Genomic DNA, 18,682 nt, shown 5'->3' with positions numbered 1-18,682 from the left:
GAATGGACGAGACCTTAAGGAAATGCCTATGAGTACAAGCTGACAACCTCTCCCTAATTGCATTTCAAATGTTAGGAATTATCCTGCTAAGGTTAGATATTGTTACGATGTATGCAAAGATCCAATGGGACATTCTAATAGACTGTTGGCTTTGGCGAATCAAATCATTATTTGCCAATGCGATTACAACATATGCACAAGTGGAGGCATACGAGGCTGCCATAACCTCAAGAGCTTAGTAAGACATTCTATTTAGGCAAAGTAGTAGATGGAAATAGTTGCTACCTTTTGCCAAGCTTTCAGAGAGATGGCATGGCACATGAGCATTGAGTGGGAATGCCCTTGAAGGAAGCCTAGCGGGTGTTTGGGATCAAATGTGACAAATGGGATCTCCTGCTATCTTTAGACAAAGGGACTTAAGTGTTAATTGAAAGTATTTAGTCTTTAATTAAGGCTTTGGTGGGCCTACATGAAATGCATGACATGGGGCCCGGGGGTATGGCAACTCCCCCATTTTCCCCTCTCGTTAACTAATGAGTTATCTATTTAGTTATTTATTTATTTTTCAAAACTTTTTTTCCCCACTTGCACAACCCCACACACACACGGCTATCTACGAGGGCACAACTCCCATGCAAGAGACGTCTTCTCGAGAGAAACGAGTCAAGCAAACACGGGCGTCTAGCTTGGGTGGGCACGACTTGAGCTATTGTTGCTAGGGAGGCGTTTTCAAAAGGAGCGGGGTCTCAACCTTACATGAAAATTTATCCCCTCCTACCCATTCACCTCACCCCTCCCTTTTCAATACTCTCGCCCCTTCCCCTGTGCTTTTATCAGCACTAAAGGGAGTCCGTTTTCTTATGAGCACCTAAGGGAGCCCATCTGTATTTGGTCACGGAAGGGAGAAAACATATAAAATACATGTTCTACGTCCACGGTTTCCAAGGCCGATTTTCCAAGCCACGAGTGCTGCCTGAAGAGTGCTGGCGAGACAGAGCAGTGGGGCAAGCAGGGAAAGCGGAGGGAGATATGGCGGAATGCAGGGGGAAAAGCTGACGCCAAAACAGGCGCAGGAGCAAAAGGCGTTTGAGGAGCGCGGGAGGACGGCTGCCGTTTGGGCGTACAGCATTGCCTCGTAGAGCAGCGACAAGACGCTGTGCGCGAGGGCCCCTTTTTGGGCGGCAGGGCGGGCGCTCCCGTGCCCAATGGCTCCGCCCAGATTCTCCCCACGTTTGCCGCCGCGGTCGTCACTCTTGAGACGCTTCAGGCACATATTTTATATGAAGATTGTGCGCCTCGGACACTTTTACACCGTTTTGTCTCTTTGCTTGGCTTCTCTGTGTCCTCATTTTGGAGAATCATCATTTGATTTCGTCACCGATTGTGATCACTCCAAGAAGCTTAAGAAATCAGCGGTGAAGCCACTGGTTTATTTAGGAAGTGCAAGCCTTTGGCTCTTGCTTGGATATGAGCTGATTTGCAAGTGTCCTCTTGCTCTGGCAAAGTTCTTGTTGCTGGGTGATGTCCAGTTACAATATTTGAGGATGGCGAGTCGGTATCAGGATGCATGTTTCTTTCTGGTTTCAGTGTATGCAGCTAATTGCTACACTTGAGAATGATTTGCTTAATGTGCCTTGGTTATTTGGAACAGTGTTTGCAACGGTATTGCCCGATCTCATAGATCCTAAGTCGGGCTTCGCAAATTCGTAGTCTATACATGGCACAACCCACAAATTTTTTGGCCTCCCATGGGGTAGGGAGGCCTAGTATTTTCAAAAGTTCTCAATGTTCCCATGATTGACCCCGACATTCACGATGGCAAATTGTGGCAATGCATTGCTACGGGGGAGACGGAAAAAAGAGCTCTCTCCTCGGGCATTTCGGTGCCTCTACTCTTGCAGCCAATGGTTTAACAAGATATATGTGTTTCATGCTTGAATGAAACACATATATCTTGTACGTCATCAAAGAGTTGATCTTGGATGATTACACCCCTATGTCTTCACAAAGGCTCTTTCCAAAAGTTAGATGGAGCACCTCATTACACTTATGGGTGATACAACATTGATAGGAGGTGTACAAAGATTGACACAATGCCCTAATGTGAGGTTATTAGCACATAGCAAAAGACTAATAGAATAGCCCAAGAGCTCATATAGTGGGGTGGAATAACAAACTTCTTTAACTTATGTGCATCAGATAGATGTGCAAACTCATCAATAGACAATAATCCAACAAAATATAGAACCTACAAAACAATATATTTCCGTCCAAAACTATGGACACAACAAAAGAGAGATAGATCCAAAGTCCCACCAAAGCGTGGTCCTTTGATCTTACTGCAAGGTACTTCTACTATCTGTCGGATATCTCTAGACTCAAGTCCGCGTTCTCCACCTCGAGCATATGTAGACTTTCCATCTAGGTCTCAACTTCTTGCTGCCCTAGAAGACAACCAAAGTCCTAGCCCTCTGTGAGCTTAGTCTGCAGCTCTTCTTGATCTCCTCTACCTCTTGAATGTAGTCCTAAGGGAGTGTATGTTGCTGCTCCTATTGCTTTTAAGTGTGCTGGCTATTGGATGATGGAATGCCCTTCCAAAGGGTTACTTTTATAGGCCTCTAGGGCCCCTTGAGTAGTCAACTTTTCCAGACCAGAATGGCCGACTTTGTTTGCCCCAAAAAATTGACTAGTTGGTTGCCCCTATTAGCCCAACCAGGGCCCTATATAAGGGTCTTTATTGGCCCTTTCCAATCCTTTATTCTAGGGCATAATGCCCTCCATTTATTGTAGGGTCTAGCCCCTCTTGTCCTGCCTTCTTCTAGGCATGGTTGGCTGGCTAGAACAAGCCCTAGCAGCCCTCCATCTGGTCGACCAGGTTTCTTGGCTCCCCCTCCTTCAGCCATGTGTAGGCACCTATGCTACCCTACTGTTGCAAGGCTCCTTCCAGCCTCATACAGCCACATGGCATCCCTCGTACTATTGTTGACATCGTTGCCACATCAGTGGATCCTTTCTTTCTTATGGCTACCTCCATGGCAACCATGTTGTTGCTCATGTGGCATTTTCTCAGTTCCCAGGTTCACTCCCTCTCCCCCATGCTCTCCTCAGATGGGGAGGTGACCTTTCCAACACCCCTCTCACTGACACATCTCGGCCCAATGCCAACGCGTCAATGACGATGCTCCAGTAATCCCTGGATGTAGTCCTCTAGAACATTTCGATGTCAAAATCTTTTCTTGGCTTTTCATCGAGTGGCTCCTACTCTACTAAGTCTGCTTCCGCTTCCACACACCATCCTGGTACACAGATCCATCTTTGGTAGCACCTCCTGGCATGACCAGCTTCAATCACGTTCCTGCCTCTCAAATCGAGCAATCTAGATGCCACGATCTCTTCCAATTATCCCTCCCATAATGCATGAACAACCTGGAGTCTTCCAGGCCCATGCTCTGAGGGGTCTGTTTCCTTTGGCAAGGTCTCCAACAAAAGAATATCTCCAGATAACCTGGACCACGAACTCTCACTAAGCTCTCAATCAGGTACTCTTTTGGCTTCAATACACCTTGTTCATCACCTTCTGGCAATCTGTGTTTGAGATTTGAAGAAGCACCCACACTTCCCCTTCTACCTTTGAAGAAGGCCCATTCCTTCCAATCTTGCACTCACAGCATGCTATACAGGCTCAAATCAAGAACATCAAGTACAAACCAGACAATCTTAGTTCCTATGTGCTTGCTCTGAAAGCAAACCATGCATCTTGTCGAGGTACATTCCAATAACCTGTGTAATCCTGTACTGTCCCCTTCTGGTACTAAGCACTCCATGCTATCCTTCACCTTCACAAAGGTCTCTGACTCCTCGTCAACCCCATTTTCAATATCAAACATCATCACTGTGGTTTCTAGGTTGGCATATTTGACCTCGGTAACACATGGAGATGTCACCAAGAATAGCTCTTCGATTACCACATTAGCTTTGGCTTTTGTGCTCTTCGATTACCACATTAGCTTTGGCTTTTGTGTCACCCTCTGAATTTGAGTCAGACTCCTCCTTGTTTTTCTGATGACCCCTTACCACCTTGACCTTCATCAAGTGGTCATGTATCGAATCTCCCTCATCCATATCCAAGTTGTAGAGCTGATGCTAAAGAAGCAAGATCTGGGATGTGTTATCTATCTTGTACAGATCCTTTAGAATGACCCATGCATCTACTGATGTATTGGCCATCTGGATGTGAGGAAGCACAGAGTCCGCTGTAGTCGCTATGATCAATGCTAGGGCATGGGCATCTCTATCTTCCCAAGCTTTGAGTTCTTCTCCATCTACTGGTATGAGTATATCCCCGTTGTTGTCCACCATCTCCTTTAGCTTCGCCTAGGCTCCCGTTGTCACTTTCCATAGCTTTTGAGCCAGTAAATGACTCTTGATCTTCACCTTCGAGATAGGGTAATTTGTCCCATCCAGTTTCCCAGACTCTCCAAAGTTAGGGATGGTGAAAGTAAGAAGTCTGGGGGAGGAGGAAGGGAGACAAGGGGCTGAAGAAGCTTCTGAAATTGACATCTTTGCTACTAAACCACATAGCAAAGTTGAACAAACTCAACCTTCCATAGACGGGAGCTTTGTACGCACCTGACTGGAACCTGAGACACCCTCCTCCTCGCAAGGGCACTATCCTCCACTTGTGGAAGTCGATTCCCAAGAGCTTCTGACTTAGGATCATCCTTCAGCAAGGTGAGGGCCTTCAGGCTCCCACACTTGTGAGCCTCCTATTTGGGCTTTGATACCATGTTAGAAATCAACCAATAGAGGGTACGCATAGCGGAAGACTGATGGATAACCCAAGAGCTCACACATTGTATGTGGGGGGTGGAATCACAAAGTTCTTTAACTTATGTGCATCACATAGATGTGCAGACTTATCAGTTTAGACAATAATCCAACCAGATATAGAAGCTACCAAAACAAAATATTTTTGTCCAAAACTATGGACACATTAAAAGAGAGGTAGATCCAAAGTCCCACTAGAGCGTGGTCCTTTGATCTTACCACAAGGTAGTTCTATTATCTATCGGATATCTCTACACTCGACCTTGTGTGCTCCACCTTGAGCATACGTAGACTTTCCATCTAGATCTCAGCTTCTTGCTTCCCTAGAAGACAACCAAAGTCCTAGCCCACTGTGAGCTAAGTCTACAACTCTTCTTAATCTCCTATGCCTTCTGAATGTAGGCCTAAGGGAGTGTATGTTGCTGCTCCTGTTGCTCCTAAGTGTGCTAGCTGCTGTTGGATGATGAAATGCCCTTCCAAAGGGCCGCTTTTATTAGCCTCTAGGCCCCCTTGTAGTGGCCAACTTTTCCAGACCAAAATGGCTGACTTTGTCTACCCCAAAAAATCGACTGGTTGGCTGCCCCTACCAGCCAAACCATGGCCCTAATTAAGGGTCTTTACTGGCCATTTCCAAGCCTTTGTTCTAGGGCATAATGCCCTCCATTTATTGCAGGGTCCAGCCCCTCTTGTCCAAGCATGGTAGGTTGGCTGGAACCAGCCCTCCATTTAGCGGATCAATCCCCGTACAACCACATGGCATCCCCCATACTGTTGCTGACGTTGTTGCCACATCAGTGGCTCCTTTCTTTCGTTGATCTCTACCTCCATGGCAGGCATGTTGCTGCTCATGTGGCATTTTCTCAGTTCCCAGGTTCACCCCCCCCCCCATGCTCTCCTCATATGGGGGCTTACAGATGGGGAGGTGACCTTTCTAATAGAGGCCCTATACTAGGAGGATAGATGATTGAAATGTCTATACCAGCCCATTTGGCCTACATGGACCTAGGTCCATCTTTTCCTACTTCCAAAGCCAACTTGTTTTAATCGAAGGTTGACCATATGGCATATATACCATCTCAACTGAGGGAGCATGTCGGCATGCTCATAGTCCACTATTCCCACATCTTGAAGGAGAGGGGCAATTTGGGGGGGGGATTACATTTCGACATCCCTTAAAGCCCTTACATAAAGCATATCAGCTTTTTCACTTAGGTGACATGCAAGAGTTTCTTTGATATGTTAGGAGCACCTTGGATTGTTTTCCATTACTTTAATGATTCATATAGATTTAAGATTGCTAATTATCACAATTATTGCTTTGATTAGGCCTACGAGAGGTGGTTCTATTTCTTTTCCCTCAATAGTTTTTTTTTAAAAACTAGGTCATTGCTTATTTTATCAAGTGAAATATCCCTATTCTTTCCATCCTTTTGTCAAAGTGAGTCTTCCATTTTTAAAAAAAATCTTTACTTCTTTTGGACGAAATGGGATTTTTTTTACTATTGGCTATACAAGCTTATGATAATTCTAAATCTCATTAAGGGATGGAATCTAGAATGCCATAGAAGTATGTGTTAATTTGTTAGCCACACAATGCTTATGCCAAAATTAATAGGAAGTGACAATAAATGTATTTAATTAGAAAGAAAAGGTTCTTGTTTCTTTTTTAATTTGTACTTCTTTTGGGCAAAATGGGATATATTTATTTTTTGTTGGTTGCCTTCCATTGTGGACCGGTCCATACAAAGTCATCAAGGAACGTAGTAATGGGTCTGTACAAGTGTAGGAGCTGCATGAGCCATATGGTAAAAAGGTGATCAACAAGCGTTATCTCAAGCCTTTCTTTGTTCATGATGGTCCCAGGCATGGAAATGCTATGCATTCCCTGCCTGGGGGGGGGAATTGTTATGGATAAATTTGACCAAGGTAAAAGGCATAAATATATGTGTGTGCTTGTATGTGTGGCAATAGTATAATAAAATATGGTGTGCATAGGGCCCAGGGTTGAGGTGGCAGGGCATGACCATGTGCCACCCTTCCACGTAAGAGGACCCATAAGGTGTGTTATACATAATCCATGGTAGTTATATTATAAAATGGTAAGGTGGCATGGTTCCTCCATGTGCCACCCCTCCATGTAAGTGGTCCCATGCTTGCATTTAGTGAGACATGGCCCAAGGACCATGGGAGAAGTAATATAAAATAGGTGGAGATGGATATTATATTGGATAATTCCCTCCATGTAGGATAGGCCCATGTGGAGGAGGTGTAGATAGTCAAAGTATGCAAGTTAAATAATGGGGAAAGTAGGATGAGGTGGCAAGACTCCTTGTGCCAACCCTCCACTTGTCCTCCTAGATGTTTGAACGTATTATAAAATTGGGAAGAGACCAAGGGAGTATCTTAGACTTTGGATATGGGGTTTGATTTATGTGGAAAAATGAGGCAAAGGGTTATCGCACACAATTGAGAGTGTGTACCCACCTAGCCCACATGGGAGACTCTTCCACACACACCATGCATGTGGGAAGATGCATTTATTGGGAGAGACCCACTCTCTTGGCTATAAAAGGAGGGGGCTATTCCTTGATGTAACACGCTCATTCTTGTAAAGCCACCTAGCTAGTACTTTGATTTCCCCCCCCCTTTCCTTTCCAATAAAGCATGAATCTCTTCCCTTGATGTCTCCATCTCTACATTCCACCTCCCATCATGTACATGCTCCTCTTCCCCCTCTTCCTTCCCCCTTGTGCCATAGTCCCCCTCTTCATTCCCACCCCTCTCAATCCCTTTTCCCCACCTATGTTAATGCTTCTCCCCTCATGTTCCCTTTTCCTCCATGGCCCTCGAGCATCGCCATGCCTAGCATCTAGCCTCATGCCTTGATTTCTTTTCTAGTTAATAGTGCATACATTGACACTAACGAGAACTTGATTCCTTTGAGAAGGCATTTCAACAAAATCCATATGTTGTCAGTGTTAACAACAACATCTAGACCACTTTGGGAATAGTGTGACAAAATTCCAATAGCACACCCTCCTCTACCTTCTTCGTGGGAGGTGACAAACCAAGTCCTCCTCTTATCAATACACTTGAGTCGTGCATCTAGAGCTTCCCCTATAGTTTTAACCCCTTGTAGAGTTGAAAAAGTTGAAGAAAGAGAATTATGTCTCAGCCAAGTGGCCAAGATACCTGCTCTGTTGGGGTCAGTGAGCCCACGAATGTTCAAGGACAGGAAAGAAATGGGTTTACTTACCATGCTTTTCTGCCCCTTTTTGGCCCTAGGGTTTGGGCTACTTGCATGCGTAGTAGGACCTTTGGCTGTAGACAGCAGTCTCCTCTTACTGTGAGCAATGGCTATAGGTTTACCTTTGACCACTATATCTTTATCTGGTTAAGGGGGAAGAGGAAGGTCTTCCTCCAATTCATCAAGATCCTCTGTTAGCATATCATCGTTCTTAATGACTTCATCCTCAAAGTCTTTGGCCCATTCATCTCCTTGTTCCAGCTTGGGAATGAGCTGAAGGCTCGGTTCAGGGACGATCTTTGATAATGCCTCATAAGCATTCTTCATTGGGATGTCAAGAGTAAGCTTGGATTTGGGCAGTGGAGTGCCGTCCTTTTTTAGTTTAATCGGGCTGATTGGACGAACAGGAGCTTCCAACTGTTTGGGAGCTTCAGGCTGTTTGGGAGTCCATTTTTCCTTAGGAACCTGAGGAAGATCAGTGTTCCCTTTGGGCTTGGATCGCTTCAAGGGACAGCTTTTAACTAAATAGTCTCTGGTAAAGCAACCAGCACACGTGTTCGGTGAAGAAATTTTGGTGAAGCTATCCTGACTGCTTCCAACCTTTTCATAGGGGACCCTAGCAAAGCACTGAGCCCATCGTGAGAGATTGAGCTACGAGGCCGTTCAAGCTTATACCAAAATTAATAGAAAGTGACAATAAATTTCTTTAAATACAAAGAAGAGTTTCTTGTCAAAGTAAACATTTACATCGATAAAAATGCTAGCCTTGGATAAAACAAGAGTATCCTAAAACAAGAGGATTTTTCATGGGAATAAGATATTTCTTCAATCTCAAGCACACATATGTCCATTTATGTCACATGCCTTTCACCTATAAGATTGAAATAATGTATCCAAGCATTAAAAACTATTTTTCTTAGAAGAATTCAAAGATATCTAAAAAGAAAAAAAAATTGATCCTGTACTTTGAGCTTCAACTTAGGTGGCTGAAATGTGTGACTCTCTATTGCCTATCACCCTCCTGTAGTGACTTGAAATTTTTGGTAAGGGTACAAACAAGGGGTGGGTTTGGAGGGCAAAAGAGATCTTGATGCCATGTTCAAAGGAAGAGAATATACATATATATAGATCCAAGAACATGCCCAAACTCATCTTATGAAAACACAACAAATTGTGCAATCTCAATCTTATGATAATCAAACACAAGATTGAAAACCATAAATTTCATTGTGCATAGTAGGGGCTAGCTATTATGATATCCCCACTGACATGATCAACACCCAACAAAGAAAATGTTAAGAGAGACCTTTTGAGATGTTCATTATTTAAGATAAGGAATTTCAAATCGACAATTTAAAGAGACAAGGTGTCACTTTTAAAATAATTCAGAAGTAGTGACCAAGAGCTGATAACTAGCAAAATGAAGAAGTGATCGAGTGTTAATAGCTAGCAAAATGAAGTGGTCCTCCCCATAAAGGAGGCTCACTCTAACCAAGTAACCCACATGAACTATAGCTTTTGACAATTTGAGGTATACTTTTCACTTCAAATTAAATTGTTGTAGCTAAATGACTAAAAAAATTCCCTAGCTTCATTGAATCAAACCCGCATTAATACATGTAGGAATTCACATGCTGTAGAGGCATCATATTGCCATAAGGAGCAATGCATATTGTTACACTAGCCACATAAGGCACACATGGCTGTGATGAACAAGGAGGAAATTTGAGTTAAAAAAGATGATTGTTGTATTAAATTGGGTAATGATAAGTTTATAGGCTCACTATTTAAGCAATTACAACTAATAATAATGAGAGTATATGCCTCATGTTATTCATCAAGAAGGAAAGCCTACCATATTTTCCATGGATTGCAAGGAAAATCAAAATTGAAATATGGCAAACACAAAAGCTATTGAATTAACAAGTCCAATAAGATCATGAACACATAAAGGTTGAATATGGCCCCCGTTGCCTCTCTTGCTTACCAAATATTCTTCTAGCATGGTGCTAATGGCGTGTTGTCCAAACTATTTATATAGTGAGTCAAGCTTGGTTCAGATGTCCATACCATTGTTTGTTGAAGTGGGGGCTCTCACCCTTGCTTGATTTATCCTCTAATTAATCTAGAGACTTATTTTTAAGAGGCTATTGTAGTTTGATATTGCCAATTCAATAGAGTTTTATAGTGACTTGATGTGTTTGACACAAACACTCTTGGAACATTACAACAAATTTATTTAAAATGAAATCCAAAAAAAGTCTAATCATCATTCCTTACCAAACAAGCTATTAAGTAGCCTTAGGAGTGAGTAAAGCTACTATCTTAAAATATCTTTAGCTAATGAAAGTGTGCTATCATTTTCCCCCACAAGTCATTAATTTATGTGAAAATGAGCCTTGGAATCATGATATTCTTGGATACAAGTTTGAATCAACATCAAAGCCTTAACCTCATTAAACAGATCCCAAGAAGCTTGTTAACCTTAATATCTTCAATAGGGCTTGAGTTAAGTATATGCAAAAATTAGGTTGTAACATGGATCTTGGGGTGCTTAGTGGGCTAGTTTTTTCTTTTGTCTCCAAGTAGCATTTGGGTACTATTAAGAAAAAAAATTCCCAACGTGAATAATTTAAATAAATGTGAGTGTGAATGTTTGTGGCATTAGTAGCATAAAATATAGTGTGCGAGAGTCCAAGGTTGTGGTGGTAGGGCAAGTCCATGTGCCACCCTTCCATGTAAGAGGAACTATAAGTGTGTTGTACATATTCCAAGGCATAAATAATATTGTATGATGAGATGGTAAGAAATACCATGTGCCACCCCTCCACCTAGGCGGTCCCATGCAAACATTAATTGAGATATGGCCAAGGTCAATGGGATATATAGTATTAAATTGTTTGAGGTGTTAGAGGATCTTGGACTCTCATCCATGTGGACTAGTCCCATATGCAGTGGTGATGTATAGTCCAAGAAATAATATTTCCATACGGGAAAAGTAGGATGAGGGTCTTTGTGCCAACTGTCCACTTGCCCTCCTAGGCATTATAATATTGAGATGGAGCCATGGGACCTCTTAGACTTAGGATAAGAAGGTTTGATTTTTGAGGGGAGGAAATTGTCGCATGCTATTGAGGATGTGCACCGCCAAGATCACACGGGAGAGGCCTCCACCCATGCCATGCACGTGGGAGGATGCATTTATGAGGGGAGCCCCCTTCCTTTGCTTATAAAAAGGAGGGAATATTTCTTGATGCGACACGCTCATTCTTGTATAGCCACCACTCTAGCATTTAATTTCCCATCCTCCCTTTCAATAAAGCATGACCTTGTTTCCTTGATGTCTCTATCTCCTCATGCCCCCCCCCCTCCCCCCCTATCAAGTACATGCTTCTCATTTTCCTCCCCCTTCCCTCTAGTGACATAGCCTCTTTCTTCATCTCCACACCTCTACTTTTCCCCCACCCATGCTATCGCTTTCTCACTCTCCCTCCCTCTCCCCCATGGCTCTTGAGCATCGCCATGGCCTGTCGCCTGACGGCGTGTGTTGGTTTCTTTTCTCGTTGACAGTCCTTGGGACTAGCATTTTTCTAATGTCTCCAAGGTGCCATTATCTCTCCCTCCCTTTAGAGACTATGCTACATGATTGAGCTAGCAATCTAAAGGTTACAATTAAGTCCCATTGAAATCTCTTGAACGAACTTTCCTTAGTGCTTGGAACACTCTATAATAATTCAAGCAATCAAGACAATATGATGCGCTTTGTTGTCCCAGAGTCTAGGTATAATATTGAGCTGAGTACTCTACCAATACATCAACCCCTTTATGTTGTGCTACCCAATAGGGGAAGGAGCCAACTAAGAGTGACTTTCACAATTTTATTGCTAAGTGTGTGTAAAAAGCCCCAAGAAAGCAAGACTTTGCAACATGTTCATAACAATAGGTACCAAAAAGTGACACAATTCAATGATACTTGTGTAGATAGACAAGAATCATGAATCAAACCCCAAGTGATAGATTTTAAGGAAACAAGAAGTTGAAAATGATTGAATGAAGCAACAAGAGCATGCTTCCATGCGGTAGTAGAATACATACATAAGAGGCCTCAAAAGGACTCCGCTAGCTATGCAATTCACTTCCTTTCATTAGTGGGTGACCTAGAAGCACAATTACAAAACAAATACATGAAGAAGCTAAGAGAATGAGAATGGCCAAATGATAAGAAGCACAAATTCAAATGCAAGGAGGAGACACCTTGTATAGTATTTCTAAATAAGGTGTGCTCAATTGGAGGAGAAGACAAAAGACTTGACTACCTGCAATGATTGTGGTCAATCCTATATCATTTATTAATGAACCTTATATGAAACAACCAAATGCGAAGACATTGAGGACTCTAATATGTTTGATCTAGTGTAAGGAACAAGCACATAACTATCTAGTAATAGATGAAGTTTCTACATCATATAAGTGAGTTGCCTCCCCTAAAGCAATGTCAATAGGCATTCGATGTGCTACTCTTAAACAACTTGTATGTAATGCTGAAACAATGACTTAATCACCAATTTAGACACAATGTCAGCATAGGCAGGCCAAAAAAATGAAAAAGAGATGAGATTGAAGTATCAAGAGGATGAGAAGATAAGACTGAAGTATCACTAGGATGTCAAGTTAGAAGAGAGAAAAATCTTAAAGGGAAATGAGATTTGAAGTATCGAAACATTATGAGATTGGAGTATCAAGAGGATGATGAGAAGATAAGAAGGAAATATGAGATGCAGACAAAAAGACAGTTTAGAGAAAAATTGTTCTCTACCAAATTGGAATTGATATAAGGGCATACTTTTGCACTAATTATTCCAAGAGTAGAGAGAGTTTATATTTGTTATGTGTGATCCTATGAGAAGTGGTCCTTTGTTGGTTATTGTCTATAGAAGACTCTTGGTTGACATCACATAGGAAGTCAAATTTGAGTTGTTCCCCAAAATTCGTGTTTAATTTGCAAGGAGGAAGGTTATTTTGTAAGAAATTGCCCTTCCAAGCTAGTCCAAGAACAAAGCGTGGAGGAGGATTCTTCATATGGTCAATAGGATTACAAGTACAAGAAGAGTGGAGGAGCTAAAAGGGTTAAAAGGCTACATGCATGTATCATGACAAAAAGAAGGATGAGGCAAAAGGGAGGACGTGGATCCCTTCTAATAAAATGATGAAAAAAACCCATGGCAAAAAGTTGAGAAGAATGGATATATCAAGAGAAATCAAGGTGAGAAGCGACAATAGACATCCTTGAGTGAGAGGAGGAATTTCTTACTCAGGGAATCAACTCAAGGCCTCCTTTAAAAAGCTAGTTGTAGATGCATGCAAAAGTGGTAAACCAGAAGGGCCAAAACATTGATGGAGACTTCAATAAGAGACTCCTCAAATGATTGAGAGAAACACAAATATTATCGATTTAGAAAAAACTCATTGTCCTAGGAACTTCATTATTGCAAGTATGCTTGAAGATCAAAAGGTTTCTACTAAGCAAAGGATTCTTTCGTGAGCTTTTCTTGTCATTTTGTCTTCCTTAGTCTCATCCCGTGAATGCTGAGGAGTCATGTAGTTGACACACAACATGGATATACTCAAGACGTGTCATTTGAGATTGTCTTGTTTAAGGGTTTGCCTTTGAAGTAGACGTGATACATCTAAATAGAGTGCAATTGCACCTATGTTTTGAAAAAGATGTCACATGAATTTTTGATGTAGTAACCTTGATTCAAAAGAAATGGTAGGTTGCATAGTATTTTCAAGATCAAGATGAAGGATTCTATCTATATTGACATTAATGGCTCAAATGAGATTTATGAATTATTTTGTAAAGATGTAGAATGACTCCATGCTAAATTGGGGAAATTATTACATGACAAAGCTGGAGGGGGATATATCTCATAAAGAAATAATTGTTTGAGGATTGAAATAGATTGGGAGCATTCAAAGTTAGATTGAAGTAATGGAATGTTGATTTGATGATGAAGGCGCTCTCAAGCTATTCTCCTAAAATATTAAACAAGTTATTCTCCTAGAGGACAAACTAATGGAAAGTTGAGTTGGATGATGATGGGACTCTCAAGTTATTCTCCTAAAAGAATAAACAAAGTGGGCCTCAATGCTTGATCTATGTAAGTAATGGGGCCCAATGGAGGAGAGGTCCCTTTAGGGATGAATAATTTGATGGACACATTGCTGTCAAATATACGGAGATCCTTGGTGGGAGAGAATAGTCTTGTTTAAATATGAAATTTAGTGGTTAAGCATAATGGGTAAGGACAAGGCAAGGTGTCACCTTAAGACTAGAGAAATGTACTTAAGTTGGAATACTAGAGAGATTTTCCTAAGAGACATATTAGATTCTAGTACAACTACTCTCAATGATTTGACTATTTAATATGTTGGAATCGAAAAAGGTGGAAAGGTGAGCATGGAAGCTTGCTACACCTCAGGCAAAAGGAGAAAGAAGGAAACACTATGTATCTGGTTTGCTTGCTTTTCCCTAAGAGTAAATGAGTGGTAAGGACCTCTAGAGTTGACCCAAATATGTGAGTTAGGTCTATTGCCTTACTATCTAAATGATTCTCCAAGCTCAAGGAAGGTTCCCCTTAGGATGATGATTTGTAAAGCTCAATAGTGGTGAGCTTTAACTTTGGTCATGCAGTTGGTGTTTTCTTGCCACTAAAATCACCGTCATCTACTCTTGACCACTAGGAAGCAATAACGTCATTTGTGCTTATTCATGATGATGTGAGGCATGCAATAGTTATAAACAAAAATTCCAAACAAGAAAGTAAATGAGTTAAGGAGGTAAAGGCATAAATAAAAAGTGTACCGTTTAGCACCAAAATAATGAAGGATATGTGGGAGACTATAGATGTCAAAGCATATTACATCAAGCAAGAGATTCATTTTATAGCCAATTCTTCCCACATTAATTGGAATATCACATGCAGAAGTGGAAGGGAGTATCTTTGCCTAATATCTGTAATGGGGTGAGACAATCTTTAGCCCCATGTTCCACATAAATATAATCCTATGTCCTTAGTCAAGAGTGGATGACTCACCTCCTTGGACCCTTCCCCTACAGAGCATCTGTGAGGACAAGTGGAGGTTAGCACAAAGATGATTATCACCTCATCCTAGTTTCCCCTTATAAAATTCTTATCCCTCAGATGATGTACAACTGAGTATCTAGTGACCCTAGCTAATCCCAAATTCTTCGATTGCCTTCTTTGCAAGGGAACCCACTTGGCTTTGACACCATGTGAGAAGTATCACCATGCATAAATGCATGAAAATGAAAGCACCAAGAAACATTCACACACTTGTGAGTTAGAGAGAGGAAAAAAGAGACATGTATAGATGTTGCCCAAAATTGAAAACTAGAAGCTCCGTCATAAGATCAAACAAGCGACCATGCTCTCCTACTTGACACACTCCTAAGACACGACATGTGAATGATTGTGTGCTACAAGTGTTGGGCACAACTGCCTTTTCTTTCTCTCCGAAACTGTAGTAAAGTAGGATGGAGAGGAGAGTGCAACTTTCAATAGGGAAAGTTGGCTGTCCAATAGATAGTTTGCCAAACCCAACTTGTCACATGACCTGCCAACCTTGCACATGTGGATATCTGCTGCACCATCTGTCAACCTGCACATGTGGCTATCTGCCACATGACCTGCCAACCTGCACATGTGGTTATCTGCCACACCATCTGTCAAATAGATTGCCCACCTAACATGCTATGCAAAGCTCTACAGTCTGACTGAATACATAGTCCATGATGTTGTTCATACATCAACCCATGTTATGTGCTATTACGTCACATCCACAGAAAACCAATAGAAGATATCGTCTCGTCCACATAAGGTGTTGCACAACCAGTTGCAGCTAACACTTCATCATATACTTGCCGCTTTGTTATGCTTCAACAACAGTCAATTATAGATGACTATGAACAATTGGTTCATCCACCCACATGAACGATTGCTCCATCAACGCCCTGTAAGAGGTACCCATTAGCCAATTTGAAGCGTCAACCAAATTATTCATCAATAAGCTTCAACCAATGCTTTCCTAGTTCAAGTGCACTACACACAACTATGGTTTAGCTAGCCCACCTCACAATCTCGAATTGCTCTTATACCAATAATAAGTTTCCACAATAAATGTAGGACCAATTGATGAAAGTGATGAGAAGCACACACCACCCTACCCAATCAGGTCACCTGTTAGCATCTAGCCCTAGTCTGGTCTTGCAAGCTAGTTAGGACATTTCGTCCTCGTCTTCGTCAACTAGTTGACTTTAGGTCCCTCTAATGGCCACACTTGTACTTTCTCATTATCCATTTTAAGTACTTCATTTTCATCAACTTGTTTCTTGCTCCCTTGCATTCCATCTCCATTCCATTGCTCCAACATTGGTATCAAAGCGGGTTATCTAATTTTGGCATAGGCATTTCCTTCAGGCCAAATTCAAAAGTATGCACCATCTGTTGCTCCATTGTCCATCTTCAAGTTCGTACAAGTTCATTCAAACACTTGTACATCTGCACTACACATCATAAAGCGTGAATATTTGGTCCATTTGCATTGTGTAAGAACTTGCGTCACTATATCTTGTTTGCATACCCATTTGGAAGCATCACACAGCTATACATCTTGTTCGTACAAGTCTTGTACGAATCTCAAACTATTCGAATAGATCGCAAATGTACTCCTTACATCCTACAAAAGAATTTCGTCTAGCTTACAAAAGTTTTACAAATGCTTGATGCAACCATACATACAACATCGTACAAATCCTCCGTACAACTTGCATCAAGTTGGGATTTCGCCTATACAAGTAATCTGTACAATCACCAAATAATTGTGTATAACCTTCATACACTCCCCTACAAGCACTGTACGTTCAATAATTGGCAAGTTTGTGTTGCAAATCGAACCCATTTGGTGCAAATTCAAGCTATTTGGGATTTAATTTGTGACATTTGGGGCTTTTGGTTCTATTGCAGGCAGATTGCAACTTACTTTTAGATTTGTATGTTATTTTGTCACATTTGCCTTGATAGCAATGACATGAAATTGGGTTTCCCAATGACATTGGCAAGAAATTGCATAGATTTGGTTAAATGAAATTGGGTTTCTTGATGACATTGGCAAGAAATTGCATAGATTTGGTTAAATGAAATTGGGTTTCTTGATGACATTGGCAAGAAATTGCATAGATTTGGTTAGATTTGCAATATTGTAGATTAATCTTGGGCTTTTCAACATTTGCCCTCTTTTTTGCATATTTGCCCCCTCTAAATTTGGGGCTTTTGCTCAATTTGCAGAACTGACATTATCTTGATTCAATTAAACTTGGGATTTTCTTGCATCTATATAATTTGCCCTTCAAAATTTAGGGCTTTTGCTGCTTGTGCACTCCATTTGACTCTCGTGCCCAGGAAGTTGCTTTGTAGGGACATTAAGCTAGTATTTGTGGACAGATTTGCTTTGATTGCCTTGGACAGATTTGCAGATATTTGCCCTTTGACTTGGGTTGCTCATGTGCACGACAACTAATTGCAAGGGGGTCCTTTGATTGAATATAATTATTTTTTGCAAGTCATTTTGGGGACAGATTGTGCATTTTGATTAGTGTTTGAGCAACCTACTTGGCATTTACATTTGAAAACTTTTGCTGTCATTTTTGGGTTGGCATTTGCAGATTTGCAGTTAGCTTTGGAGCAGCCAGCTCATTGCATTGAGACAACCAAGGATGTATGGGATAATTTGGCCACTTTTTATCAGATTCGCAATGAGTCCCGGGTTGCCTATTTATGCAGGCAACTGGATAATGTTAAGATGTATGAAGGGGACAGCATGGATGCCTATCTCACCACGATAAGGATTTGTTTCTGTTCAGGACTCGAAGTAGATGCAAGAGGAAAATCCGCAAAGATTAACACACCATGTAGATCAACACAAAATGTTCTTAAACCTTGGATTGCACCAGAAGTTTACAAACTCTTTCAAGCTTTGATATTTCGGAAAAAGACCAGAGGACCTTCAATTTAGGCTTTTTAAAACCAAATCATAGATCATTCGAATACACACACTGTTTGGTAGCTACGAGACTTTAGCTCAAATTGTTTGCCGATAGTAGCAGCTATTGTCACACAACTGGCAGGTTGTCCTCAAGATCAATGTAATGCCATAACAATTATTTAGTACTTTGAAAGCATATTTTACAAGAAAGATGTCCTTTGAACATCATTAAATCCTACAACAAATGGTGTGTATAATGCAAACAAAAGAAGTATTAATTTTCAAGCTTGGCAGATCCGTTTCATTAAGAGAAGCCTTCTTTCATTTCTTTGTAGATCCAAATCCACCAAACCCCATCATTGCTGCCATTTCAGAATCCAAATCCTCTGGCAAGTCCTCTTCAACGGCTTTCTCTTTCTGCATGCACAAGAGAGGGGTAGGTCAAATCAAGACCTCTGCTTGACTACACATCTAAAGCACAGACTCAACAATTCTGGATCTCAGTCAATTCTGGGTAACTGAGACCCATACAAAGGAGTACAC

At 41.4% G+C, this 18,682-nt stretch overlaps 1 protein-coding gene across 1 annotated transcript in view; it reads right to left on the bottom strand.

The window, feature by feature from the left end:
• Positions 1-18,127: 18,127 nt before the first annotated feature.
• LOC147905520 (C2H2 and C2HC zinc fingers superfamily protein) overlaps positions 18,128-18,682 on the bottom strand; it is a 72,670-nt gene continuing 72,115 nt past the window's right edge. The window contains exon 10 of the mRNA XM_087380389.1: positions 18,128-18,556. Coding sequence (XP_087236515.1) covers positions 18,461-18,556 — 96 coding nt within the window. The 3' untranslated portion in view covers positions 18,128-18,460. The remainder of the gene's footprint in view (positions 18,557-18,682) is intronic.

Source organism: Dipteris shenzhenensis, chromosome 1 (assembly GCF_047967505.1).
Source record: "Dipteris shenzhenensis isolate YYH24624 ecotype China chromosome 1, Dip_SZ_1.0, whole genome shotgun sequence".
Classification (NCBI taxonomy): domain Eukaryota; kingdom Viridiplantae; phylum Streptophyta; class Polypodiopsida; order Gleicheniales; family Dipteridaceae; genus Dipteris; species Dipteris shenzhenensis.
The sequence above is the reverse complement of the archived record's forward strand: the minus strand, read 5'-3'. Positions and strand labels throughout refer to the sequence as shown.